General features: G+C 49.0%; 8 protein-coding genes across 8 annotated transcripts; 4 read left to right on the top strand and 4 right to left on the bottom strand.

The window, feature by feature from the left end:
• Nucleotides 1-3,051: 3,051 nt before the first annotated feature.
• BKA55DRAFT_662311 (uncharacterized protein) lies at nt 3,052-4,917 on the bottom strand (the record flags this gene model as incomplete). Its single annotated transcript, XM_046197629.1, has 1 exon — nt 3,052-4,917. The coding sequence occupies one exon, from the start codon at nt 4,915-4,917 to the stop codon at nt 3,052-3,054; it is 1,866 nt and encodes a 621-aa protein (XP_046052469.1).
• Nucleotides 4,918-5,930: 1,013 nt separating this feature from the next.
• BKA55DRAFT_592445 (triose-phosphate transporter family-domain-containing protein) lies at nt 5,931-7,579 on the top strand (the record flags this gene model as incomplete). Its single annotated transcript, XM_046195394.1, has 2 exons — nt 5,931-6,215; nt 6,293-7,579. 2 exons carry the CDS (start codon nt 5,931-5,933, stop codon nt 7,577-7,579), a joined length of 1,572 nt encoding a protein of 523 aa, XP_046052470.1.
• Nucleotides 7,580-7,939: 360 nt separating this feature from the next.
• BKA55DRAFT_611121 (Mus7/MMS22 family-domain-containing protein) lies at nt 7,940-16,775 on the bottom strand. Its single transcript, XM_046196657.1, has 4 exons — nt 9,924-16,775; nt 9,412-9,550; nt 8,963-9,358; nt 7,940-8,911 (listed from the first exon to the last, which is right to left on the bottom strand). Exons 1-4 carry the CDS (start codon nt 16,598-16,600, stop codon nt 7,994-7,996), a joined length of 8,130 nt encoding a protein of 2,709 aa, XP_046052471.1. The 5' UTR covers nt 16,601-16,775; the 3' UTR covers nt 7,940-7,993.
• A 108-nt stretch (nt 16,776-16,883) lies between these two features.
• Nucleotides 16,884-17,410, top strand: BKA55DRAFT_563234 (uncharacterized protein). The gene is made up of 3 exons (XM_046192370.1): nt 16,884-17,077; nt 17,135-17,198; nt 17,248-17,410. Exons 1-3 carry the CDS (start codon nt 17,017-17,019, stop codon nt 17,297-17,299), a joined length of 177 nt encoding a protein of 58 aa, XP_046052472.1. The 5' UTR covers nt 16,884-17,016; the 3' UTR covers nt 17,300-17,410.
• On the bottom strand, nt 17,387-19,861 carry BKA55DRAFT_563236 (uncharacterized protein). The gene is made up of 3 exons (XM_046192371.1): nt 19,362-19,861; nt 18,619-19,307; nt 17,387-18,567 (listed from the first exon to the last, which is right to left on the bottom strand). Exons 1-3 carry the CDS (start codon nt 19,815-19,817, stop codon nt 17,577-17,579), a joined length of 2,136 nt encoding a protein of 711 aa, XP_046052473.1. The 5' UTR covers nt 19,818-19,861; the 3' UTR covers nt 17,387-17,576.
• A 594-nt stretch (nt 19,862-20,455) lies between these two features.
• On the top strand, nt 20,456-22,212 carry BKA55DRAFT_507125 (major facilitator superfamily domain-containing protein; the record flags this gene model as incomplete). The annotated part of the gene is made up of 5 exons (XM_046187322.1): nt 20,456-20,706; nt 20,759-21,153; nt 21,205-21,266; nt 21,330-21,905; nt 21,958-22,212. 5 exons carry the CDS (start codon nt 20,456-20,458, stop codon nt 22,210-22,212), a joined length of 1,539 nt encoding a protein of 512 aa, XP_046052474.1.
• A 713-nt stretch (nt 22,213-22,925) lies between these two features.
• BKA55DRAFT_563240 (cytochrome c oxidase subunit IV family) lies at nt 22,926-24,230 on the top strand. Its single transcript, XM_046192372.1, has 3 exons — nt 22,926-23,298; nt 23,637-23,830; nt 23,887-24,230. Exons 1-3 carry the CDS (start codon nt 23,070-23,072, stop codon nt 23,971-23,973), a joined length of 510 nt encoding a protein of 169 aa, XP_046052475.1. The 5' UTR covers nt 22,926-23,069; the 3' UTR covers nt 23,974-24,230.
• On the bottom strand, nt 24,231-26,579 carry BKA55DRAFT_563244 (P-loop containing nucleoside triphosphate hydrolase protein). The gene is made up of 2 exons (XM_046192373.1): nt 25,440-26,579; nt 24,231-25,389 (listed from the first exon to the last, which is right to left on the bottom strand). Exons 1-2 carry the CDS (start codon nt 26,162-26,164, stop codon nt 24,300-24,302), a joined length of 1,815 nt encoding a protein of 604 aa, XP_046052476.1. The 5' UTR covers nt 26,165-26,579; the 3' UTR covers nt 24,231-24,299.
• Nucleotides 26,580-26,750: the final 171 nt, after the last annotated feature.

Here is a 26,750-nt window from a genome sequence, read left to right on the forward strand (position 1 = left end):
GGAGAACAGCAAAATATAAGTTCCAATCATATTAAACAGAAACAAGACCCTCCTGATAATATCTAGTTGCTCTTGGTGGTTTATCCTACAGCTGGTACTACGAGATGCTTGGCGAGGCGCTTGAGGATGTGGCATACCGCTAGACAGTGTCTAAACGATTGTTTTCAGCATCATAGGTGTCATAAAATGATTATATAAGTCCTGTTTGCATCCCTTGTGTTATTCTTTTTAAGAAGTAAATATTGTTAGATGAGTTGGAGGCTTTCTGACGCAATTTCGAGCCAGTTTCTTTCACGGATGTGCAGATTGAGACCAGGACATATTGCATATTCAAAGAGCATAATTGCGTCTGGATATAATAAGTTGGAGAGTAAGGAAAATATATTTTGTGCATGTTTTGCGAAACGTCGAAGGTGACACGACCTTTCCATGGTCGACGGCGAAATGATGAGGCCATCATGAGTGGGATGGGCACTGTTATTAAAGTGCCTTGGCATCAATAAAATGCCGTGAATGTTGTTTAAACCGTGTTAATACAATAACTGAAAGATGTTAAGAGTACTCCTAGCTCTAGAATCTAAGCGGGTGGCTTCATCATGGTCACCTCGCTGTCGCCAGCTCATGGGTATTAGGGGCCGTTGGCTAGCAGGTCAACATGGCATAAACAAGCTAGAGAATTCTGATATTAGGTTTCGAGCACGGCACTTCCTACTGAATCATGCGAGTGAAGTGAACGTCAATACTCTCTGGATATATTCGAGTAGCTGCCTGTAATCATTGGTTGACTACCCCCAGGCAATAGAGGCGTCCATCATGAGAACCCGGCAACTCAAGTCTGCTACTGGTCAACGTCAGCACATCAATCCATTACATATGAGATTGCGTCGTGACGAATAACGTGATAAGCGTGCACTGAGGTCGAGACACTCAATGGAGGTCATGGCCACTTGTTCACCATTAGGCATGCCATCAGGCTACGTCCCTGCTCACCCAACTCTAACAAGGTCATGCATGGATCCGAACATGCGTAGCAACCCAGCCAGTCTCGAGATAACCAGCGCATTTTTGCTTTTGTCGCGTCTTCCTTTGGGTCATTTCTGGGGATTTTGAATCAACTCTCAGCGAGCCCCACGATGTCGCGACCTGGTTCTTTCCACCATCTGGTTGGACGTCATCCCACATCGTGACCCCACATCGTCTCGCACACAAGCCTCTTTGGAGGGCTCTTAGTAGCCCTGGCAGCTCAGTCATGCTCGGTTTATGGAAAAGGTGTCGCAGTTCGCCTCTAAGCCTCCAAGGTTAGTCCGAGTGTTGAGCCTATGAACCGTTACCCGGGAGCTGCGGGCCATCATGCTCTATCGATGCAATGCAATGCAACAAACGGGAGCAAGTCAAGGAGATGGAGCTCTTCTGCGCCAGAATGTACATCGAGAATCAATAGTGTTGGTGTCAGAAAGAAAAGTGAACAGAGATGCCCGCTCTCACTCTCTACATACTGACGAATTCCGGCTGTTGCAGCCTTATTCACTGATTGTATCACCGTGGCTATAATTCGAATAGAGACCTTCTCTCAGCACATACGACCAAAGGTAGTGGAAAATACGGGATCCCGTCCGCTCTCCCATAGTCAAGCCACTAACCGGCGGATTAGTAGTTGGGTCGGTGACGACCAGCGAATCCCCGCTGTTGTATGTCTTTTTGCAAATTTCCAATCTGAATCTCTCTTTTTGTTCAAAGTGACCGCCATATATTCGTGATATGGCTCGTCGATTTGGCAGTTGGCCGGCCTCAAGAATTGGCCGCGCTAGTTTCTTCTGACGAATGCAGAGCAGGGAAAAAGCAACAGCTGTTGGTCCCATGCCCATTACAAGCTTACTATTGGTCAACACTCAATGTAGTGCCTGGTTTCTTCCTAAAACGAAACATCGACATGTATTGTAGCTTCAACTGGAGCTCAAATCCCACCCTCAGGTTGCATGGAAAGTTGCACCGACTCTCATCAGGTGAGAGACGACGAGATAGTGATACAGGGCCACTGACCACCTTAGAACTGTTTACTGTTTACCTCATAGGAAATGAGCAGCTTGGTCACGCACAACGTCAACTTGGTTTCACTAGACTAAACACTACCAATACAGTTCATATAAACGACCTATCAGAGCTACCACATACAACAGCTCCAGCCTTAACCCCAATCTCCCATGAGCTTTAACGTCGTAGGCCTTATGGCGTCCACCGCCATCAGTCAAGTCTTGGTGATCACTGGCATTGCAGTTTTGGCTCTTATTCTCCCTGTAACCTCAGCCTTGCCTTGCCTGGCCGCTCTAGCACCAGCATCAGCAGGCTGAGATTATGCACATTTCTGAGGTATGGATAGATGAACAACCGCCTTGCAAATTGAGACGTACCTGTATTTTGAAACCATGGATATTGCTTATCCCACTTGTACCCTCTCTATTCCTCTGTCGCTAAGGTCTCCAAGCTCTCCAGAGCATCAAGTACATAATAGCATGAATCCAGCAAGAGAAATGAGATAATAAGTTGACCACCAAAGATGCCGGCATTGCCCCGGATCGTAGTTGAAGATCTGGTTGAGAATATCGAGATCGATGACAAGATAGGGCATCTACGAGGGTGAATTTGGTGTTTCAAACTGCCAATCATTAAAAACAACATCGAATAGATTGTCAAACGAAGCAACTCTGTGATACAACAGATCAACAACATGGGATATCAGTCCAGATATCTCAACATTTACATCAAATTTTCTGAAAGGAGGCTTGCCAGATTTCTTCAGCTTTGCTCGTAGTAAAACGAGTAGCTCAAAGCTCAATGTATCCGTAACCGAGAAAAACTCATCGTGGCCACTCGTTTGATATTCACTCTACAACCATGTCCTTGGTGAATTTTTCGAATCTCAAGAAGCATGGTATTCGTCCGATTTTAGCCACTGGGCTGCTCTGTCCCCGTTATAAACAAGATATTAAAACGCCTAGTCACCGACCCCAGTTCCCATCGATGGTACAGTCTGACAATTCTCGTCTGTCAAAATTAGTATCTGCCCTTGCCTTCCCTCCGCTTCTCCTTGAGCTCTGCCTCCGTCTTCTGTCTCTTCCTGCTCTCCTGGGCAATCATCTCGCTCAGATCATCGTCATACGCCCATTTGGCTCCAATGCCCTCTTCCTTCCTGCCCTCCTCGAACTTGCGCCGCAGGTCGTCTTTGCTGATACCATCGTGGTTGTGCAACGAGTCGACATCAAGAGCAACGTCGATGTCACCAGGCTTCTTGCGCTTGCGCGAATCGTCATCGGCGCCGAGAACAGGCACGCCTGCTCGTTGAGCTGCTTGTGCCTGCTTGAGGTCGTATACCCTGTCACTGCCGAAGAAGCCTTCGGCGCGAACTTGGCGCTCTGGCAGGATGGTGTAGGCGGATCGAGGAGCACTGTACTCTTCTGTGTCGTAACCACGGCGCTCCTTTCGCAAGTCCATCTCACCAGCAATGGAAGTCTCGACGCCTTGCCCATAGTCGGGCTGCACTGTGCTGGCATAACCACCGGGAGTCTCGAGGCCACTAGGTGTCTCCGTTCCACCAGGAATGTCCTCATCTTCCTCCTCTTCCTCTTCATCTGACTCTTCCTCCTCCTCTTCTGATTCTTCTTCTCGTGGTTGCAGCTCACCCCACAGGTTCTTCTCTACAGGCTCACCAGCCCCTGCATGCATTTGTGCCCCTCCTTGTCCACCTTGTGCCGCAAGACCGAAGACATCACCACCAAACAAAGGCCTGTTGAACTCGTCAACTGGAGGTTTGCCCCAACCGCCGGGATGGAAGCCCCACGAGCCTCCAGCAGGTGGTGGAGCGTTAAGTCCAGGAATCTTCAAAGTAGGATAGGACGGAGGAGGCCCAAATCGTTGTTGGTTGATGAGCCACGGTGGTGGTGCGCCAGGCGGCATCCCCAGGGCTTCCTTAGTGCCCTCAGTGAGGTCACCTGGTCGGAAATGTTGGTAATCGACTTCAGACTCCTTGCCTTCATAGTAAACCTCGCCAAATCGCGTCAATTCGGGCTTGGTCTGAAAACGGAAGAAAGCATCGTAAAGTTTTTGGTAATCGATATCGAGCTTGCCCATCTTTGGAGCAACACGTTCCCTCTGTTTCTGCTTCAATGACTGTTCTGCTTGTTTATCGAGGACGGCATCGCGCATCTCGGTAATGCCGGTTTCTGCGATGAACTGCGGTAGTCGGAAAGGTGGCTTCTCAATACCTCGCTTTGAAGACAGATACTCTCGCTTTAACGACCAATGGGTTGGTACTGGAACGACGTTTCGTTGAGCTTTGATCTGGACAAGCAGTCGAGGGTCCGACGAGGATACGTCCTGCCATTCTACCACCTCGGGAATCTTGACCAGAGCCTTGAGCTCTGCGATGGAGATCGTGTTGAGCTGCTTCTTCTTCTTTTTGGATAACTTGGGCTGTCCGTTATTCTCTTCGTCTTCATCGGGAATCTCGTTGTCATCCGCGTAGAACACTGTCCCTTGATTGCCAGCATTGGCTTCCTTGGCAATTTCATCCTCTTCCATCGACGCGCCGAATTTGCTAAAGATGTCCTTGTACATAGCATACGCGGGATCCTCCTCATCTATGTCAACTTCGATCTCATGGCCATCTGTGGTGGCGGCATCTTCGCTTGTGGGCCCCTTTTTCACTTCGAGGTCTGTCGTCATGGACTCGACGGCATCGTTTTCTTCAGGCTTGGTAGTCTCGGTGACTTCTTCGGTCTTTGTAGGGGCAGCCTGCAGCGCGTCAGTACGTGATGTCGCAACAAGGACGAGGAGACCAGGGCATACCTCTGCTTGAACCTTCTTCTGCTCCTTCTTCTTGGCCCTTCGCATCTGGTTCTTGGTCATCTTTGGGGCCGCCATGGTGAATCAGAAGCTGGCGACGTTGGCGTCGCGACCAGGGATTGTCTTTTGCTTGTGGTCGGGTTGAAGACTTGGGTCGTGAGCTGGAAGGTGGCGTAGGACAAGGCGAGCGCGAGGATGGCCTGCTTGGGGTCCCTATTCATGCCCTGAGTTTACAAAGACAATACACACAACGTTTGAAGGAAAGTGAGGTTGAAAGAAAAGCACAGTTGAATGCGCTAGCAGAGAGATTGGTTTAGCAGATGCAAGTGGAGACGACTTTTGCGCGACGCCTTCAAAAGTCTGTCAGTCCAGTCAACCTCAGATTAGCTGCTTAGCTTAGCTTAGCTCACGTAAGATCGATGGCGGCTCAGGGCGGCTAAAGGTGCGCTATCAGCTTATCAGCGGCGGCTGCCGGACTAACCGCGGATAGAGGCTAGCAAGCCACGTAATGTTAGTTACAGACTTATTACAGAAGGTCCCAAGGGAAGACCCCCTGTAACCCCCGTGTGCAATCTATCTGGCATCGATTCGTCGTTCTATTGGAGCCCCTTGGCTTAATTATAGGCTGTACCTTGCTTATCACACTTGCACCATTCCCACTTTGACGTGAACACCATCCATCCAACAGAAGCTACAGTACTTGATTGTAACTTGGCATTCTTTTTTTTTTTTTTCTCTTCAGCTTCACCAGCCTCTTGCCGTATGTTTGCATAGAGTCAGCAAAGTCGCCTTATTCGACAGCTGTGTTTTTTTCTCTTCCGCTTTCGTTCTCAGGCTTGGCTTCGTCATTCTACTTGTATCTCGCGTCTTGGCCTACAACCTCAGGTACTAGACATTACGAGTCGACCTTTTGATAAGCGATGAGCATACGTTTTCGTCGACGATTATAACAATTTTCTCGAATCTTACCCCGTCGTCCGTCGCTCATTATCAAACCGATTCGATTCGATTCGAATTGAATACGCAACCTTTGATATCTGGCCTTTGCGCCGCAATCTAATCTTTCTCTCCCTTCTTATCACTCACCTGTGATGGAAAAGTTCCCCGACTTCATCGATACGCCCCTGAGCGAGTCACCCTCAGAGAACCCTTCGAACCCTCCCGGCTGGGCAAACGGCGCACCTCCTCGTCCCTCAGACCGATGGCTACCCGTCTCGAGATCAGATAATGGCTGGTCAACGGCTCCTCGAGGGCACAATCGACAAAAGAGCCTCACTGATGCCATTCGTACAATAAGAGGTCGCAATGGCAGTGTTAGCCAGAACGCCCACGAGATCGCCGATGCCCTGCGTGCCCCCGTCTCTCCGAAGCTTATTGTACGCCCTTCTTGCCGAGTCCCAAACCAAATGTAGAGTTACTAGTCCAAGTGCTGACCTGGTGTTGCGGTATACAGATTCTGTGCCTGTTGTGGTACACTTCGTCTGCCCTTACAAACACCTCCTCCAAGTCCATCTTGATAGCTTTTGATAAGCCCGCTACCTTGACGCTGGTCCAATTCGCTTTCGTCTCCTCGTTATGTATCTTCATGGCATGGCTTGCGACTATCTTCCCTGTCTTGCGAACCAAAATTACAGCTCTCAAGTACCCGATTCGAAAGCCAACTCGCGACGTTCTCAGAACAACTCTCCCTTTAGCCGCATTCCAGATCGGTGGCCACCTTCTCAGTTCGACAGCTACCTCAAAGATCCCTGTGTCACTTGTCCATACCATCAAGGGTCTTTCACCCCTCTTTACCGTTCTCGCTTATAGAATCGTGTACGACATCCGGTACCCCAAGACGACATACCTGTCTCTGATTCCTCTCACACTCGGTGTAATGTTGGCTTGCTCAGGTAAAACGACCTATGGTGGAGAGCTCATTGGTGTCATCCATGCTCTTTTGGCTACCGTCATCTTCGTTACCCAAAACATCTTCTCTAAGAAGCTCTTCAACGAGGCTGCTAAAGCTGAGGCTGAGTCGACCCATTCACTACCAAAGAAGTTGGATAAGCTCAACCTGCTTTGCTACTCGTCTGGCATGGCTTTTCTTCTCACATTACCCATCTGGCTTTGGTCTGAAGGATTCACTCTTCTCATGAACTTCTACCATGAGGGCTCAATAGATTTGAATGAACAACCCAACTCGATGGACCATGGGAGACTCACGCTCGAGTTTGTCTTTAATGGTGTCTTCCATTTTGGCCAGAACATTCTCGCCTTCATCCTGCTCTCCATCGTTTCCCCTGTTACCTACTCAGTAGCCAGTCTCATCAAGCGTGTATTCGTCATTGTCTTGGCTCTGGTATGGTTCAGGAGTCCCACAACACCTCTTCAAGGTGTGGGCATTGCTCTCACCTTTTTGGGTCTGTACTTGTATGACCGAACAAAGTCTGGCAACAAGGCCGATCAAAAGGCTCAGTCGATGCAAATTAAGCGATCGTCGATTCTCCCCATCACAAACAATGGATTGCGCCCAACACCTATCACGGAGTCCCCTCAAAGTACTGAGCTCAACGCCCGTCCTTATCCTTATCATGAAGGCTACTTTGGTCGGCCGTCTGCGGCAGAAGATCCAAAGAAGTCAGACGATGGTGTACCTCGTAGCCGTACTCCTGGCACTGGTAATGGAGGTTGGCTCCCTCCAGGAACCAAGCAGGAAGACACATGGCAGCCGGGCGACCAAGTTGCTGGTGTTGCATGATATTCCTCATGAGCATGTGTTAGATTGCGTATTCCTTCGGTGAACAGGCTTGGTGTTTCGAATTCAAACAAACAAAAAGATATGAGAGCTAGAGTTTCTCGTGTCAAGGTGTTGTTGCTATTTTATGTCCCGATATCTAAATGAAGGGCTTTGGGTTCTTGTATGACATATCATGGGCTGGCGTTTTTTTGTTTTGTGAGACAAGACACAACGACACTTGTGAAGCCCTCCTTTTTTCAGGGGGCGCTGGATGCATTGTATCTTTACGTGGATATGGAATGATAATGCTGGACTATTTTGGATAGATGAGCTTGCGATCATGACTTGAGCGCGACGTATTAACGATATGGTGTAAAGTCTTGCTTGATATATGCTTTAATTGAGATGTCCTGCCGGTCTACTATGCTTTGGGTATTAATCTATCAACCATTCTTCAACCTCGACGCCTATGCTTCTCCCTATTCCTCGTATCACCTCCCATGCAACATTAATCCTCCACTTGCCTCCCCGATCCATGACATCTCCTGCACCTCCTACTCGTGTCAAAAGTCTCAAGCTCGCAAGCGTCGATACAGCCATAGCTACATCCGCATCGAGGCCAGCAGCGCCTACAGCAGTGCCATCTGCCCATTCATTTCGTATGGCGGCGAAGATAGCCATCATTCGCTCGAGGACAAAGGCGTGTGCGCCAAGGAGTTTGCGGGCGATCTTGCGATGCTTCGTCCGTGTGGCTCCGCGAGCAACAATACCTCCTCGACGGCGCTTGCGACCATGATGATATGTCGAGAAGAGTGTGAGATCATGGCGGGTTGCATTGTGGGAGGCGAGATAAGCTGATAGGAGCAGGAGGCGAGCTGTCGTAGGGAGAAGGTTTGTGAGATCGGTTGCTGAGACTGTAGGTTTCGTCGCGACGGTTTCGGCAGGTTTGTCATTTGGTCGAACAGAGACAATGCTTGGGTTGAGCAAAGACTCATCTTGGAAATGCACTCTTCCTGCGATGAGCAGCTTCGAGAACTCTTTTGGTAGATGTGTTCCTGCTAGAATGGGCGCTGTGAATCGCGGCCAAAGCGCACGGCAGCTGTGCTTGAATGATGGCAATGTGCGAGACGCTGATTTTGTGAGGGAGTCGTAAACGGCGGCGCAGAATCGGGTCCAGAGATCGTTGGTTTCTTGCTGCGTGCATGTAGCAAGCGACTTGGGCGGCGTGAGCGAAAGGATGCGAACAAATTCTTTCTTTTCGTAGGGAGGGAAGAGGAGATGTGCTGACGAAGGTGACCGTAGGAAGCCAGCGGGCGGAGATGTAACTATGAAAACGCAGGTGAGGCATGGGATCTGGACATTTGTTAGCTTTGTATATGTGTATACCAGTTGCTGGGCGCTCACAATTTCTGATAGCCTCGCCAGAGCCGGTAACAATGTGGCCGGAGCATCCCTCTGTCGATCAATAGCATCCAACACCAATATAAATCGCCATCTCGCATCCCTCTTTGGATACTGAATCATCTTGACCATCTCAACCGTTAATTGCGCCAACGTTTCGCACCGTCGAGGCACCTCCTCCCACTGCAGTGCCTCGGCAACCTGGCCAACTATGCGTTCGAAGAGATGTCGCCCTGTGATGCATTGCACGGAGTTGACAATTGCAGCTTGTAGACCCCCCGAGGATTCATCGCTATTGACATTGGTGACGAGATCGGAGACAAGTTGAGAGGTGATGGCGGATTTGCCTGTAGCCGTTGCACCGTGGATGACAAGGTTCCGACAAGGAGCTGCATTGGGCTATAGAGTGTCAGTATATTGACATAGAAAGACGGTTGATAAACATAACATACGTGGAGCAGCGTTGCTAGGGAGCGGATCTGGTGCTCTCGACAAGGAAATGATTCAAACAGAGGAGTTAATATGACCTCATCTGGAAGACCAAATAGTGAGGTCATCGTGGCTCCTTGCATTTGGGCAATTCCACCGTCTCTGGGTACAATTGCTAGTTGAAGTTCATGAATTGTTCAAGATGCGGATAAATGAGCTTATCGGGGAGACGCGTTTGGTGCGTTGCACGGTCCAAGATACGTCACTCGGGAAATAATCGGCCGACCGACCATACACTCACTTCACTTAGACACATTCGCAGTCGTATTACATGATAAGTAGCACGAGTATTGCTTGATAGAGAAGAATAATAGTCATGGCAAAATATATTCCACAAGTTCAAATCGATGGGTATATATATCTCATTTCATAGACTCTATTCATTCCGAGACACCGCATGCAAAATCAGGGCCCTATACAATCCACAATCCGCAAACATTTATAAACCCAACGCCGTTGCTATGCTGATCAGAACAAGACGGGTTCAATCACATCTATTTGTGTTGGTTCCTTATCAAACACCTTATTCCACCAATGATTCCATGTCCTCAGCTCCTCGTGCAGGACAGTCACCAAAACTTCCGCATTCCATACTGGTACAGGCGTTCCCTGGTTAGACTGCGTCTGTGTAAACCCTGGGCCTCTGCCAGGCGCTTGAATGGTGATCCTTGTTCCAGTATGAACCCAGAGTTTCCGTACATCGTTGATAAGATTATCTGTGAAGCTTTTGACACCATCACTAATCTGAGGGGATGTCATGCCCTGTTGGCGAAAGCCGGATAGGAGGGTTTCTGCTCTGACAGAATAGTCTTCAAGGTCGACCATGTCAGAGATATAAGTTTCGGCCCTCGACAACCCGTTCCTTACATGCTTGAGAATTTGCACAGTATCTGTCCAAGGACCGCAAGATATTCCAGAAAGCGACAGACCATAGAGAGGTGACCATAGGCTGTTTGACAATGACAACAACTGTGTAACCAGATGAACTTCCTCGGCCTGGAGGTGCCCATCTTTTTCACTGAGTTGATCAAAGAAGCTGACAATGGCACGTAAAAGAACAACTACGTGCGGTAGTTCGCTTTCTGCCAACTCGCGAGGAACTACATCGCGGGTCAATAGAACTCGCAGTGCTCCTGCATACACCTCAACCATGGGGTATATCGAACTTTCGACTGTCGCAGCCTTGACAATTGCCGGTAGCATCTTGTTCAGGATGAAAGATAGAATACCAGGGTTCTCCATTCCCCGGCACAAAAGCTCAACTTCATCCTGAAGCTTGTTGTCTTTGAGTGCAATCTTGAAGTTATTAGAAAGGAAGAAGAAGACCTGGTGGGTGACCTTGGTGTCCCCTTCGCTCAGTCGAAGCCCATAAGACATCATACCAGCCACTTGTAGTTGCGGGTCCTGGATAGATGGCGAATACTCCTTACTGATTTGATAGAAATACTTGTCGACTGTGCAAATATCAGAGCCGTGAGCTCTAATAAGCGCAATGATATCCCGAACAAAGGCCACATAGCTTGAATGTTCAGAGGCATCGCGAGACATCGTCCGCAAATCTCCTATGATCTGCTGCATCACCAACTTGAGTGTCTTCGAGTGTTCCGACATGATGACCTTTTTGAGTGCTGGTCCAGCATCTCGTAAGGACTTGCGCATCCATGATATAGTGAATTCGAAGAGGTCTCGGTTTGTGTTGTAGTCCGGGTTAATAGCAAGCCCAATGACTGCGTCTGGGACGAATTCTTTCTGTTTTCGCAGCAACTGCTCCGCAAACTGGTTTTCGTACGATAAATATGGCCTTGGCTTGACAATTGACAAAGCCCAGACCTCTGAAAGAGAGAAGCCTGCCTCGTTGAAATCATCAAAATTGTGCTTGAGGAGTGTGGTCAAGAATAAGACAAGATGCCGTCGTTGATCGAGGTTAAGTTTGGCCGGAACCTCCTTGAACAGGCTATACTTCCCCGGTTTAAACATATCGGCAAGTCGCAACAGTCCACCAGTAATGAACCTTACTGCAAGTCGAGCCGTTAAGGTAATGACCTGCTCAGTGCATTGAGATCTCTGCACGGCTTCGGAAGGAGATTCGCCCATTTCTCCCTGTGAAGAGAGAATGCATCTCGCCATTGAAAAGAAGACTTTGGAGAGATCGTGATCAATTACCAAGATGGCATCATCCGCTTGAGCCGAGTTCAAGATTTGGCTCTCGCTCTGTTGACTGTCCTCGTCGTCCTTGAACTCATCGACACGGGAGAAGAAAACTTCCAAGGTGGATAAGGAAGAACGAAGAATAGACCAGTCAAGTTCCAAGGGATATGCACTTGACCGCTGGAAAACCTGTTGTAGTTGCAGTGTATTCAAGGCAAATGTGGCAGCCTCCAAATTGGGGGCATGCCTCATAACATCTAATGATGCTGTCACTGAGACATACAACACGTCCATTGTAGCCTTTTTGTTCATGGCCACCACAGCATTGATCAAGTCTGGGTCGATTGTGCTACTCACGTCTTTAGACATGGCTAAGACTTGTTGTTGCATATCAGACTGTACGGAATCGAATTGTTGCATCATGGATTGGAAAAAGTTGTTCCGCCACTGTGTGAACGGTCTGAACGCTGTTGTGGCTTCTCCAGACGCGATGATAAACTTGGCCAATTGGTTCCAGGCTCTGACATTGATTAAGCACGCCTCTTTGTGGGAGCTCGCGGGGGCGACCAGTCGCTCGATCAAATGGGCGCCTGGGCGAAGTTCTGCTGGCGAAGCCCAGAAAAGGGTGCAGAGCAGATCATGGTGGTTTCGTAACGCAGCCAAATCACGCTCCTGGATCGTCTGCTCCTTTAGGAGTTGCCGATTGTGGTTCGGCATTGTCCGGGCTATCAGGTTTCGGATGTCTTTCAACGAGCCAATGGCACCTAACTTCTTGATACTCAACGCAACGAGCTTGAGGAAGATGTGGAAGCACTTGTCAGCCTTATCAACAGACAGCGAGGGGCTTCCTGCGAGCTCATCCAGAAATTTGGGCGAAGCGTACACCTCTTCATTGCGCAGATGAGCGAGGTCCTGCGAGCCGAAGAAGTCAAAGATGACACCAATCACGGCTACACATTTGCGCCAGCCCCATTGCTGGACAAGGTAGTGACAGCGGCCAACGAGTGCCCGACAGTAGTTATTGAAGCTTGGTGACTGTCGTGGGTTGTTCTTGTAAACCTGGAAAACCTTCTTGAGCAGTTTCTGCGGTAATGCCCAGCCATCAACAACTGCACCATGCCTCCTACCTGCAACAACGATCCCTTTGTCGTTGAACTCAGTAAGTGGGAGAAGAAGAAACATGGTTTTCCACAAGCGCTCATGCTCAGTCGCATCAAGGCTTTCTAAAACCTCAGGGGTGGCTATGACAGCGTACAGAATATCCCAGAATGAGGCGCGAAGAATGTGGGCATGTCCCAGGGTCTTCATGTTAATAAGCCAGGAGTGAATGGCGGGCACGTCATCTCTCAGTCCTCGCTCTCGTGACCGTGAGTTCTTCAGGTCACTGTAGGTTTTTATGAGGTTGTCCATTCCAGCCTTGGAGAGTGAAGTAATGGCAGTTCTGGCCAAGCTCTTCACCAGATCCTCCATTTGAAATTGTTCACTCGTCAAAGAGGGTTCGCTTTGGCAAAGTCTCAGAACAAAGAGTGCGGCAAGAAGCAAATAATCATAGACGCTTGCAATACATAGATACTGGGGCTGTGTGGTGTTATCGTAACGTCCCAGTACCGCTTGTATGCGGCTATTGAATCCTTGGAACACCTCAAGTGCCCTACCGACAAAAGACTTTGCCTGTGTATGGTCTGTGAGGCTCAAAGAATTCAGCATGAATTTCATGATAAAGCCGGCAGCACTCTTTACAAATTTGGGGTCTTGGGCTTCTTTGTCTACCGAGTCGTGTTCGAGCTGGTCTGCGATGGAATCGAGAAGCATACCCAGCTCAGAGGACACTTGCGAGTCCCAAGGGCCCCATCTGAGGGTTTGCTCACCAAAGTTAAACGATACTCGTGGTCGGGTTTCCAGCAGATGTTGACAGCTAGAAGCACTTGATGCAGATTCAAACACACCACTTCCAACGAGAGTTGACTCGTGGAAGTAGATCCGGGAATCCAGAGGAAAGGTCTCAAAATGATGGGTGTACTGTGTACCATACGGCCCCAGACCTTGAAGTTTCTCCCCATTCGCCTCGATAGACTGAACCGGCTCTGAGATTGGGGCAATCTCGACAGGAATAGGGTCGTTCGCACGACTAAACTGCGGTGCCTCGACATCAATGCGTTGAGGTTTGGTCTTCTTCCGAAACCGCGATTTGTTCAGGTTTCGAGATGGTTCCTCAACGACTCGGAGAGGCACTGGATCTTGTTCGGGAGGTGGACTCGCTGGGTAAAACGTGTCAGGTTCATGGTCGAAGGTCATGATGCTTGAAGCAGAAAGATCACCACGTTGCTTCCGGTACAGGCGATCGAGACGTTTCTTGGTTGCGTTGAAAGAGAAGCGACTGGTCTGGTCTGTTTCGTCCATTTCTAGTTGAGCCGGACGCACGACTCCTGAGCCAGAACGGGAGAAAGGTGTGTTGGTACGGGCGTTCTGGCTCATCCGAGTTTCCGCACCAGTACTGTCCGTCTGGTACCTGACTGATCCTGCCTGGCTCACTTGTTTGACCAAGCGTCGAGATGCTCCTGGGGTCATCGGCATCCGCCGTGGCATAGAAGAGCCATTTCCAGATATTTCGCGTAGGGGTTGCTTAGTCTCCCTGTGCTTAGGACCCGGCTTGGATGTCCCTTTCTTGGCTTTTCGAGCAGCAGTGACTGACTGGCGTTGGGGGATCGAACCGACCCTCCAGTTATTTAAGACAGATGTCGCATCAATATGGTCCTCTCTGGTAGCAAGTTTGATGAACTTTCTACCGGGACTACTCCTACCCATATCTTGGCGCCGGGTAGCGGACCTCGCAGCAATTTTGAGGAACCTTGGTGCGTCTGCTTCAACAATGTCGAGAATACTTAATCGGGGTGGTGTATATGACCTGTTGGTGGTGTTCTTGGTTGACCGTTTCTTTCCATTGGACTTGCGTTTCAATGTAGGATGACGGTACTTTTTCTTGACAAGCTCAGGTGCAGGCACAGAAGCGCCCCGAGTCCCAGCAAGCATGCTAGTAATTCTGGGCTGATGGGGTCCCTTGGGTGCTGCTTGTTTTCGTTGAGCATCGGAGCCTTTGTGTCGCTTTGCTGGACCACGAAAAGAGTCCGAAAGCTTCAATTGTCGTTTCCGTCCAGCAAGCATAGGGTCAATAGCGTTATCCTCGACCACAGATCCTTCATCATCAGACAGAATTTCTGCAACGGACATAGGCCCATCTTCAATAGTCAAACGAGTTTGGTTGTGAAATACATCGTCAGTTGTTTCCTGTCGCAGGGCTGAGGCAGGTGTGGGCGAATCATCATCAGAGTCTTCAAAGAACATCTCAATATTTGCGACAGAATTTGACGAGACGATACGCCTCTGTGCTACACCTCGTCTTATTTCTCGTTCGGGCGAAAAAGCAACAGCTCGCTTATGAATGTCTTTCAGGGGCTTCTTGTGACCAGCTTGCTGGTCTAGCCGCAGCCAAGATGCAGGGAGGACTCCTCTTATGCGACGGCCAACCGTGTTGACAATCTCAGAGCCACTCTCAGAGCCTGACTCAGATTCAGATTGAGATGCAACATCTTCGTGGTCTAGTTGCTGGGTGGTGGTAGGGCCAGCGAGTTCATCCTCGGAGTCACTCACATTAAGGATAGCGGGTCGCTGTGTCAACCTGATAAATGGCTCGGTTTGTTTGGCTGGCACTAATTGAGATTCCGAAGGCTCATGTTGCGGCTTCTCGTCATCAGCGTTTCGTCTTGAACTGCGTGCTGCGGCAGGTGAGTCTGTTGTCCCGGGCGCAAGTCTGAAAGCAGATGCAGGTTCAAGAGGATCGCTATCAACAATATCGTATCTCTTACGCTTCCGTGTGGAAGACCGAGACGGGGACGATTTTCGTTTGCCAGACTGTCTCGATGTCGTGGTAGTCGGTTGTCTCAGTAATTCTTGCAAAGCTGGAAGATCATCACCAGCCATGCTCGTGTTTTCCGTATCGCCTGTCGAGCTTGCCTGACTACTGGGCCCAGCACGATCGTTCATTGGCGACGTCTTTGGTGGTGAAGGTGAGAGCAGATCGAGTGTGTCCAAGCCGTCGAAAAAGTTCTCCACACCCTGCAATTGGCTTTCATCAGATATGTCCGGTATATTTGAGCCTTGGCTATCATCTTCAAAGTCCCTATCCTGCGAAGAATCTTGCTCAGCCTGTTGTCGACGTCGCTTTTCTCCTTCCATTGCAAGTCTGATTGGCCGAACGCCATGGCTCTTGAGTGTCTTGGAGTAGCGGGACAGTTCAATAGCATAAGGTCGCTCTTGGATCGGCTTTCTCGGGCGAAATGACCGTTCGTAACGAATAGCAATCTGTTGCGCAGCCTGATCCTCGGCAATAGTACCCAGAATTTGACTGGGTATGGATGTCGCATGGTCATCTCCGAGGACTAGCGATGAGGATGGATGCGCAACATTCCGGCTGTTTTCGAATTCTGGAGCTGGAGGAGGTGATGATCGTTCAATCACTACATTCGGTATTCCATTGCTGGCAATGGCGTTTTGCTGTGCTTCATTCGACGGCGTAGGCTCGGTCGTAACACTCGGTTGTTGAAGGTCAAAGTTGTCGATATCAGGTAAATCTGCATCAGAGTGTATTGATGACAGAGGCGATGATGATGGGATATCATAAAAATCAGAGGGAAAGTCGCTTCTTTCAGGTTGCTTTGGCGTTACTTCCGGTATTCGAGTAGGCGTCTTTGTTGAAAGACCAGGGTGCGCAGGCTCTTGTGAGGAATTGGGAACATCCCAGATGTCGTGATCTTCATCCTTCTCCTCATGGCTGGCTATATCATCTTCCCGATTGTTGGTTTGTTCGCTGGTGGTCTTATTCGTCTGCGTGATCGTTGGTAATGATGGTAGTTCTTGGCTCTCGAATCCATCTTCTTCCTCAGAATCAGGGACTTCTCCCAGTTCCTTCCAGTTGCTCATTGTCCATATGACATTATCTTGTCGCATGCATGATGTCGGGTCGGAGTTCTGAGGTTTTCCTTCAATATGACTTATTAAATCAGTAAAGAGATGGGGTTGGAAATATCATGACTGAGAGTGGTGTTCACGGTTCGGCAGGTACGTAACTCTTTAATTGATTTCATGGCCGGGGCGTGGCGGGGAACGCGGTCGAGGAAACCAGGAGACGCGTCGGGCAAGTGCAAGTGCTTACAGACACGCGAGGTCCCTTTAGAAAGTTTATAGTGGGGCCATTTCCGGAAGCTTCAGCGATGCTGTGTATCCACTCTAAATCGAGTCCCAATTATTTCCATTCGAGGTCGAGTCTGGCTACCCTTAACTTCACGAAGTTGGAGACTTGTTCAGAACTGGAAGTTTGTCACAAACTTATGACTATCGCTGTCTTCTGATTTAATATACTCAAAATGCATGTCTTTGAGAGGGCATTGCCATTGGCTTTGACTGTCTTTTGCGGTGTAGTTGGAGGTTAGTTTCGTCGGAAATGCCTATTCTATCAAAGTCGTCATGCTCAGGAAAATCCAGGATTCTACACCTTTCAGCCGATATTTGCAAATGATGCACAAAAGAAGGTTGACCCTCCACTGAGGTACATATTTCCTTAAGAAAATGTGACCGGATACTAATAACATTCACAGTACCGGGCAAAAGACAGAATCTATAAAGGAGCCTTCACCTGAAGCAAAATAACTGCTGTCCACAGATGCGTTATTAAGTTGTCGCATAAGACCCCGTGTAATTATAAGTCAAATATTCCTGTAGGATACCCGGAGAAAATTAAAGAAGTGAGAATTTATTTGCGTATTACTGTTTGAGTTTGTGCTTCTATTCAATTTTGACCATCCCTCAGACCGCCCGATGATCACTGGCAATCCTATCTTTTTGAAACATGAGGGCAGAAAGTCAATGCTGTTAACCAGGCAATATGATTTCCTAACCATCTTGTCGAGTGCTTTTGAGTAAAATCTCAGAATAAGGGAGCCTCTAAACCCCAAAGCAAATTCTCCCAATCCATTCCATCCAAGTCCATATTCAATCCCATGTCGCTCAACTCTTGGACAGATGCTATGGCATCATTAGGCGTCGTACCATTTGACATCATGGCAGTTGACGAGCTGGGTGTAGGTGGAAGATTTTCACAGCCCACTGGCCTCTGCCTCTCCTTGCTCACTGGCAGTGTCACTTTATGCTTCTTCATAACCTGAGTCAGTAGGTCTTGTATGCGAGCCGTAGGTCTAGAGAGTTCTTTGGCCGCCTCCAATATGTTCCATGCTTCCAACAAGTCTTGCCGTCTTTGATCTTTCTCGTCGGCATCGGCGCCTAGACAGAAGTCCAAAAGAAGAACAATACTGGCGATGAATACGCTATGCAAGACCAAACATAACCTGAGCCTTGTCGAGTTAAAAGTTGTAGCTTCCTTCTCGAGCTGGTGTTCCGTTTGTATGACCATGCGTGCTGAATCAAGACAAACACGCCGGGAGCGAGCATACACGGGCTCGACTGCGCCGCGGGCTAGATATGGGAGATGAAGCTTGCATCTTTGTCCGTGGACAAAGACATTCATGATATGACGCTGAATGATGAGTCCTGGTTTTTTATGTGTGTCTGTAGCAGGGAGCTGCTGCAGCTCTTCCGTACTAAACTTGAGGAATGGAGGCAGATCTTCAATAAATCGTTCGATGGCCGCATCGACTTCCAAAACAAGGTCGTATGAGTGGACATCTGGGTTTGAGGAATTTGTGAGAGGCACTCGGTCAGTAAAGTTGCGGAAGACCTCAGCGAGCCGTACCCTCTGTAAGAAATAAGACATGTTGGTCGAACAATTCATTGGCTTCCCCACCAACTCTTGTCCTTCTACAAGATCTTCATCGTCGGCATTCAGAGGTTTTCTGACATTCATTTGCCTTGGGTTGATCAGGTAGGTGCCTTCATGCGGGCCTGGAAATCGAGATATCATACTGGAAACCATTAGATCAAACGTTATTGACTGTTGAATAGGGAGGCCTTACGCATCTGTACCGATGAGGTACCACCAAACTCGCCGAGCAGTCTCCATTTTGAGGGGACTGTATTGGGGTATTTGCACCGAAGGCGGATTGTGAGGGTGATCCAGACGATGCAGTCCGAGCTCACGGCATATGGTGATGGAATTGAAGAAACAGTTTCGAGCTCGCGAGGAAACTCCTTCCAAATTCAATAGGACGAAACTCACGATTATGAGCCCCTGAGCCGACTCGAGACCTATCTCGGACCTCCGCTGAGATGCATCGAATACATCGAAGGTTGATTTGAGCCATCCGAATGATTGGTTGTTTGCCTCTGTAAAATCAGAGAAGAGAGGCGTTATGTTGTTGTCCACTGCTGTCCATGCGTATGTGACGTTAGTGCAGACTGCAAGCATCAGGAAAACTGAGCATAGCGAAACTTGTGTCCCCTTTTCAACGGCATCGTAGACCTCATCGACGAGTTTAAATAGGCTTGGGGTGTGTACGACATGATGCATCAAAGTGATGACCGAGGTGTACTTGTGAACCAGAACCTTGGTTTCATGTCGTTGGGGCAGCCAGATGCACCTTGTTGGTTCTAGAGAGAGGAAACCCGAGGGGACACTCGAGTTTTGAAAGATGTAACATGAAGGTTGTGCGATTGAGCGTACAGGGCATATGCGAAAAACAATGTTGTCAACCAATACGGATTCCTAGATAACTCATGTGAGTCGACTTGTTGAGTGGTGCCAAGACTTTTAACTTACCGATGGCTTTGGGCCAAGGCACGAACTCTCGAGCCAAAGAGCATCAGCCGTCAAGTTCTGGACATTGACTGGCAAAGGCTGTAGAGGCTCCAGTTGTGTTCGGGAAGCGACGTCACTCCCTTCTACACTCGAAGGGGCTGATGATGTTGTTCGAGAGTTAGAGTCAGTCTCTTTGTTTCGTTCTGCGAGAAGTGCCTCCAGCCTCTCCAATCGCGTGAGAATGTCCGCCTCCCTTCCCGCAGACGAGGGTCCTCTGCCTCCGCCTCCGCTTACACCTCCGCCTGCACGTTTAGAAATCGGCCGTGAAGACGGGGCCGTTGCCCGGGGTGGGTCTTGAGCCTGGCATTGAACTCCGCGGCTTGTGCAATTGGAACACGGAAATTCTCTACTGCAGCGTAACTTGCGAACACGGCAGAAGTTGCATGACACAGGGCGCTGACGAGGCTGATGGCCCATCGCTTCAGTTACACTGTTACAGTGGTTTTTTTTTCTTGGCTTTGTTGTGAGGAATGAATAGGCAGTGATTAAGAACGGGCAAAAATGTCATCTCCCCATGGAAACTCCGCGGAATATCCATGGCCCCGACTCCGACACGGGACAACTTATATCATTACTTCCTTACATTTAGCTTTGCTTACGCCTCCTATTTGTTCGATTTGACTGAAACTATTGGTTCAGTATGATAAATCCTTCTGGATAAATGACGAGGGTTATGACTATTACCAATCCATACCATTGTCGAGATTGGCTTGAATCATCTACACCCACTTTCCAATGACTCCTAGTCTCCAGATTGGTAGATCGGCCTCGATGTTAAGACACGGACATAAGCCGTTTGCCGTTGAGGCTCCCAGTTGAATGGTCCCCCTTCGTTTGTAGTATGCATTAGTGTCTCTAGGAAGACTTTAGATCTGCTGGGGATCAAGCATACAATAACAGGCCCCTTCCCAACTATTCCAAACTCCTTTTAGATCTTCAGCCTTACACGAGCATCTTCTTGCTTGATGCTGCCTAGCGAAACTCAACTTATTGAATGAGCAGGACTTACTCATAAGTGCCGAATCACTCACTCGAGTGCATACAAGACTGCTAGCATGAAACACGTCGAAGTTGACGACCAGCTTGTCAGTGCTGCCACTCCAGCACCAATACCCGAAGAGGATTTCAAGAAAAGCGAAAGAGATCTCGAAGAGGGATCAACATCAGTCGAATTCGATGACCCTCCTCCCGATGACCCCAATATTGTTAATTGGGACGGCCCTGACGACCCAGCCAACCCCCAGAACTGGTCAATGAAGAAGAAGACAATCAATGTCATTCTTGTCTCATCTGTTACGTTTGTCACGTAAGAATACCTCCTTTCCTTTTGATAAAGCTCACTCCTCTAACACTTCCAGGCCACTTGCGTCTTCCATCTTTGCACCAAGTATCGATCAAGTCATGAGGGAGTTCCACTCAACAAACGAGCAGCTGGCATCGTTCATCGTCTCAGTATACCTTCTTGGTTACTGCTTTGGCCCCTTAGTCATCGCCCCTTTGTCCGAAATGTACGGCCGACTCCCGCTGTACCACATCTGCAATGTTCTCTTCGTCGCCTTTACTGTGGCCTGCGCCAAGGCCCCTAACCTGGGTGGCCTTATTGCATTCCGGCTCCTTGCTGGCCTTGCTGGATCATGTCCACTTACAATCGGAGCTGGCTCGTTAGCTGATATGATCTCCAAGGAGAAGCGTGGAGCTGCCATGTCTTCGTGGGCTTTAGGTCCACTGTTTGGCCCAGTTATTGGACCGATCGGTAAGCGAATCTTTAAATTGAATGATGCTACGATAAAGCTGACAGCTCCAGCTGGTGGATACCTTTCAGCAGCGAAGGGTTGGCGATGGTCTTTCTGGGTTGTTGCTATCGTTGTAAGTAACCTCTTTTATCTATACTTGGATAATGAACCAAAGGCTGATATTGGTTATTAATAGGCTGGCGCGATCACGATTGTTGCTTTCATCTTCATGAGAGAAACATATGCGTATGCTCTTCTTGAGAAAAAGGCCAAGAAGCTTCGCAAAGAAACAGGAAACACTAAGCTTAGGTCAATCCTTGACAATGGCACTACCACGAAGGAAATCTTCCGTTTGGCTATCACAAGACCAACTAAGATGCTTCTCTTCGCGCCCATCGTGTCGCTTCTATCATTCTATATGGCTCTGGTGTACGGGTATCTCTACCTCCTCTTCACAGCCATGCCCACACTCTTCGAGGGAGAATACCATTTCTCAAGCGGATCAGTTGGTCTGTCTTACATTGGTATCGGAGTTGGCTCCCTGACAGGGCTTTTCATTTCTGGGGCATCAATAGACCGGTTCGCTCAATATCTTACCAACAAGAATGGCGGAGAGGCGAAGCCAGAGTATCGGCTTCCATTCATGGGGGGAGCTTGCTTCATTATTCCGGCTGGCTTATTCATGTTTGGATGGTCTGCTGAGCACAAAGATCATTGGATTGTGCCCATCATTGGTACTGCATTCTTGGGATGTGGTATGATCATCGTATTTGTAAGTAATATACAAGTTGCAACCCAAATTCAGCTTACTGACTTCTTATCAGATGTGTATCTCAGTTTACCTGGTTGATGCATACATTCAGTATGCTGCATCTGCCATCGCTGCAAGCACTGTTCTTCGTTCGCTGGTGGGAGCGTTGTTGCCATTGGCAGGACGAAGTATGTACAAGAGCCTAGGTTATGGATGGGGAACCTCATTGCTGGGCTTCATTGCAGCTGCAGCAATCCCATTGCCGTTTATCTTTTACAAGTACGGCGAAAGGATTCGAAGAAAGAACTTGTTTGACGTCAAGTTCTAGGTGGGTAGACAATATGTGTATTTATATTATGGTTGTAAGCTTTTGGGGGAAGTTATTGATAAACGAGCGAAAGTCGGCATTAGGATCTCAGACGGGCAATTAGCATCATCTCCATTCCGTATAGATAGAGTAGGAAGCAACCTTGCGATCACCAGCTATAGGTGATGGTTAATAAGAACAAGGGTAGCAACTCCATATGTGTTCATCACTGTTCCCAGCCTCGTAATCCGGAGACTCTTGCCAGATTCTGACATATTTATGTCTTGAGAGACTATGGCAGATCTCAAGATCCGAAGCTTGCCGGAATCAGCTGAGTGGACATGGTGTTTACTGTTGATCCTTGTTCTGTAGCTGGTGAACGTCACCGTCTTCATTGCGACTTGGAACTTCGTATGAGTCAGTGAGTGAGTGAATGTAACTCTTGGATTCACAAAATATGCAATGAAACCTTGGACAAATCTGAAACCACTTCGTCTTAATCGTTGTCATACGCATCAATATCAAGTCCAAATGTGACATTTCGTGACATCTGATCCATGCCGTTGGGTTCAGCGTCGTGTAAGCTTTGGCCAATCATGGGCAAGGCGATTTCATCAGTTCGTGCAAAACCGGCAACAAGGAAAAGAATGCATCACGTGATGTAGAAATGCACCAATCCAAGCCCGAGGCAAGAGGGACCCATCGTATGATTGCTCCCGTCTTGCTAATTCTGACATTCCCCGAATACCTTAACTCGCCTTCTTCTCCACGAAACCTCTCTCGAACTCGCACTCGCACTCCACGCTCTCGAGCGCACCAATTGAGCTTCTCTCCCGCCCGTCTCGTCATCGCCGATTACCTCACATATACCGTTCACGATGCTGCGCACATCAGCCTCCAACCTGCTGCGCAAGAGCCTGGTGCGCAGCACTCCCGCCCTGGCCTCCCGAGCTGCCTCGACTCACGCCATCTCTAACCCGACCCTCGCCAACATCGAGAAGCGATGGGAGGGCATGCCTCTCCAGGAGCAGGCCGAGCTCTGGATGGCTCTGCGTGATCGCATGCAGTCCAACTGGACCGAGCTGACCCTCCAGGAGAAGAAAGCTGGTGCGTCACAAACTCTCCTCCACTGCGAAAATACCTCCATCCCCCCCGCGTAGCCGAGATATTGGGTCACAACCACCACAACACATCACAACACACGCTTCAGCCTTATCAACTATTGACGATTCACTTAACAACACCTCAATTGCACAGCTTCAGCCTTGCATTGGACCCTCCACGAGCCTCAATTGCATCATGTAGAACCTAAGCACCCAATTCGTCTTCCTGATTGGTAGATGGGGCTTCGATATAGCTTTACCCGTTACATCAACGGCCCATTCCCTGCATCACTATGTATAACTGCGTCACAACCATAAAACTAACTCAAACTCTCTCAACAGCTTACTGGATTGCCTTCGGTCCTCACGGTCCCCGCGCTGTCGACCCCCCTGGAACCGGTGCCCGCGTCGCCTGGGGCGTCTTCATTGGTCTTGCCGCCAGTGTCGCTCTCTTCGGTGCTGTCCGTGTTGTCGCCAAGCCCGCTCCTTACACCATGACCCAGGAGTACCAGGAGGAGACCAACGAGTTCCTCAAGGTATGTCCCATCTCGTCTACATCGCATATGATCACCTGGCTAACAAGGGCTTTCAGAACCAAAAATCCGATCCCTTCACCGGTATCACCTCTCCTGGTTATGCTGGCAAGGGTATGGTCCAGTCTCCCCCCAAGGGCAACTAAATTCAATACACAACATCGTTTCCTTTGTGCTAGAAGTTGGAGTGACTACGGAGACGTATTGATGTGTAAAAGGGCCTCTGGTGTGCATGGGCATGACTAGGGGTTTCGAGGTCGCTCCAGAGATATCAAGTCCTCTTGGTGTAAATACTGTACTACAACAACGGAACCCGAGTCGAGTCATTTGTTTGATTGAATTTGTTTGCTTGCCTATCTCTGTGGGAGCATACCCAAAACTCTGCCTGACCATTCTGTCGACATTAAATCCAGTTAATCAAAATAGTAATTGCTCCAATACGCCTCGTTCCCAATAATGTTGAAGACGATACTTAGCCACCGCTTTGTCCTGCTTCTCGATACTTTTCAAATGTGTTCTCTGGTTTCCCCTTGGGCGGGTTCATCTCTTCTGCCTGCATTCTTCTGTCCACCTCAAACCGGCCATCCTTGCCCCAGTATCCTGCCTTCTCCGTTCCCTTCACGCATGCCTCAGTAATGAGTACGTAAGGCATCGGAGCGTCAAACATGGGTTCTGCTAGGATACGCTCCATTTCCATCTTGAGACCTCGAGCTCCTGTTTCTGAAGCAGCAGCTCGCTCCGCGATAGCATATAACGATTTCTCTGTGAAGAATAGTCGCGAAGGGTAAGTCTCAAAAAGAGCGGTATACTGAGCAACAAGGCTGTTTCTGGGTTCGGTCAGAATACGCAAGAGATCTTCCTTAGAAAGAGGACTAAGAGCACAGATATTGTGCAGACGCCCTATCAACTCAGGAATGAACCCGAAGCTTTGGAGATCAGCAGGAGTGGTAAGATCCAACGGCGTGAACGATGAAGCTGATTGAGGGTTGTGGTGAGGCAAATGCGTATATGTTTCTGCCGGTAGAGTTTGCTTGTTGCCCGACATAGATGAGCGACCCCGGAGCTCTCCGCCGAATCCCATCGTCGGTCTTGCGACTCTCTTCAGGACAGCCTTGTCTAGCCCGACAAAGGCGCCACAGAACACAAAGAGGATGTTAGTAGTGTCAATAGTATACTGGTCAACCTTGCTACCGGGAGGAGCTGCCTGAGGAGTCGAGGAAGATGGCCCGGATGCGCTATAGTTCGTCGTAATAGGTGACGTAGATCGGGATGAGCGGTTGTCCTTGACATTGATGGTGACTTTTGTTCCCTCAACGAGCTTCAGCAGCGCTTGCTGAACACCTTCGCCCCCAACATCCCGACCAGTAGTCGTTTCTCGCCTTGCAATCTTGTCGAATTCATCTAGGACAACAATACCGTGCTCTGTTGCCTTGATGTCATAATTGGCTTCGATAAGGAGTCGCTCAATGCAGGTCTCAACGTCCTGTCCTATGTATCCAGCCTGAGTGAAGGAGTTGCAGTCACAAATTGAAAAGGGTACGTTTATCCTTTTGCTTAGTGTTCTAAGTTCTGTCAGTACAATCGTTCTGGCAGTTGATAGAAGAAGACAGACTCTAGTATGTAAGTTTTGCCAACACCCGTGGGACCGACCAGAAGGAGATTACTCTTGTCTATCTTGACGTGATCGGGAACTGTTATATCCTCTGCAACATAGAGATGATCCATTGGGTCGTCATCGAATTCGTGATTATCGTGAAGCCCACGGACCGACTCATTATGGCCCGGGAACTCATCTTCAAGAGTATCAGCAGCGTAGCGCTCAGGGACGGAACCATGTACACGCTGACCTTCGACAGGGTGCATCTCACGACGTTTCTGATGCAGTTCTCTGTCTCTCGCAAACCTCTGGCGCATCGCCTTATCCCGCCTATTCCGGTCTTCGTGTTCATGTTGGTGTCTTCGTCGTAGATTCTGGTAGTGGTTGAAGATAGTTGCGCATATTGTCTTCTTGGCCCGGTCCTGGCCAACAACATAGTCGTCTACCCTTTTCTTGAGATCGCGTGGGTAGAATTGTGGTACGCCAAAGTTGGTCTTGTTGAACATGGGGCCACGCCCCGCATCGACTGATGGGTCATAACTGCTACTGAAGCCTGAATTGAAGTCGTTGTTTCGTCGTGAAGCTATAGGGGAGCCTGATATATAACGATGTTGTTGTCGTAGTCGAGAGTTGTAGGAGGATACGCAACGTGTCGTAATAAGTACCGGTCGTGGGGCACAGCGCGAGAGATGGCAAAGACAGCAACGAGCGGTAGGGAGGGCCCTTACGAAGGGCGACATTATGATATATATTCAATTTGCATAATATTGAAGGATGATACAAAGCGGAGCGTCAGGCGACAGTCGACCGAGTTGTAGTATATCTGGGCCGACGATGACGGGATGCGGGGATCGGTTACAGCTTAATGCGGTCGTGCGAGAGCAAGGCCGACGATAGAGCCTATCGATTCGATAACATGGAAATGGTTACAGTGAGGTTGATTATAGGACTGCCGTAGGGGCGATGCTTCTATGATTGCAGTTCAGGAATCGAAGATTATGTGATACACGACCTTTGTCTGACCTCCAGCTCCGGGACCCGTCCGCTATCGGGATCGGGTAGTTAGACGCTTGCAGACCTTGAAGCCCAGGCCAACCGTCAAGGCAACTGCGCGCAGGAGCTGATAGCGAGTAGCAACCACTGACAGGCCTAGATTGCGGTCCTGTCCCCGCTAAACAAGCCGGGCCGACATGGGGGATCTGATACTAGCCCCCGGCCTCCCCAAGCACCCCAAGGCACAAACTATTTGCTCCATGAATTTGATGGGACCCGTCCGAACTGCACAATGATTCTCGCGCAACATCATAAGAGAGTCTTTTACAGGAA

This window comes from Fusarium redolens (assembly GCF_020744475.1).
Source record: "Fusarium redolens strain MPI-CAGE-AT-0023 chromosome Unknown BKA55scaffold_5, whole genome shotgun sequence".
NCBI classification, from domain to species: Eukaryota; Fungi; Ascomycota; class Sordariomycetes; order Hypocreales; family Nectriaceae; genus Fusarium; species Fusarium redolens.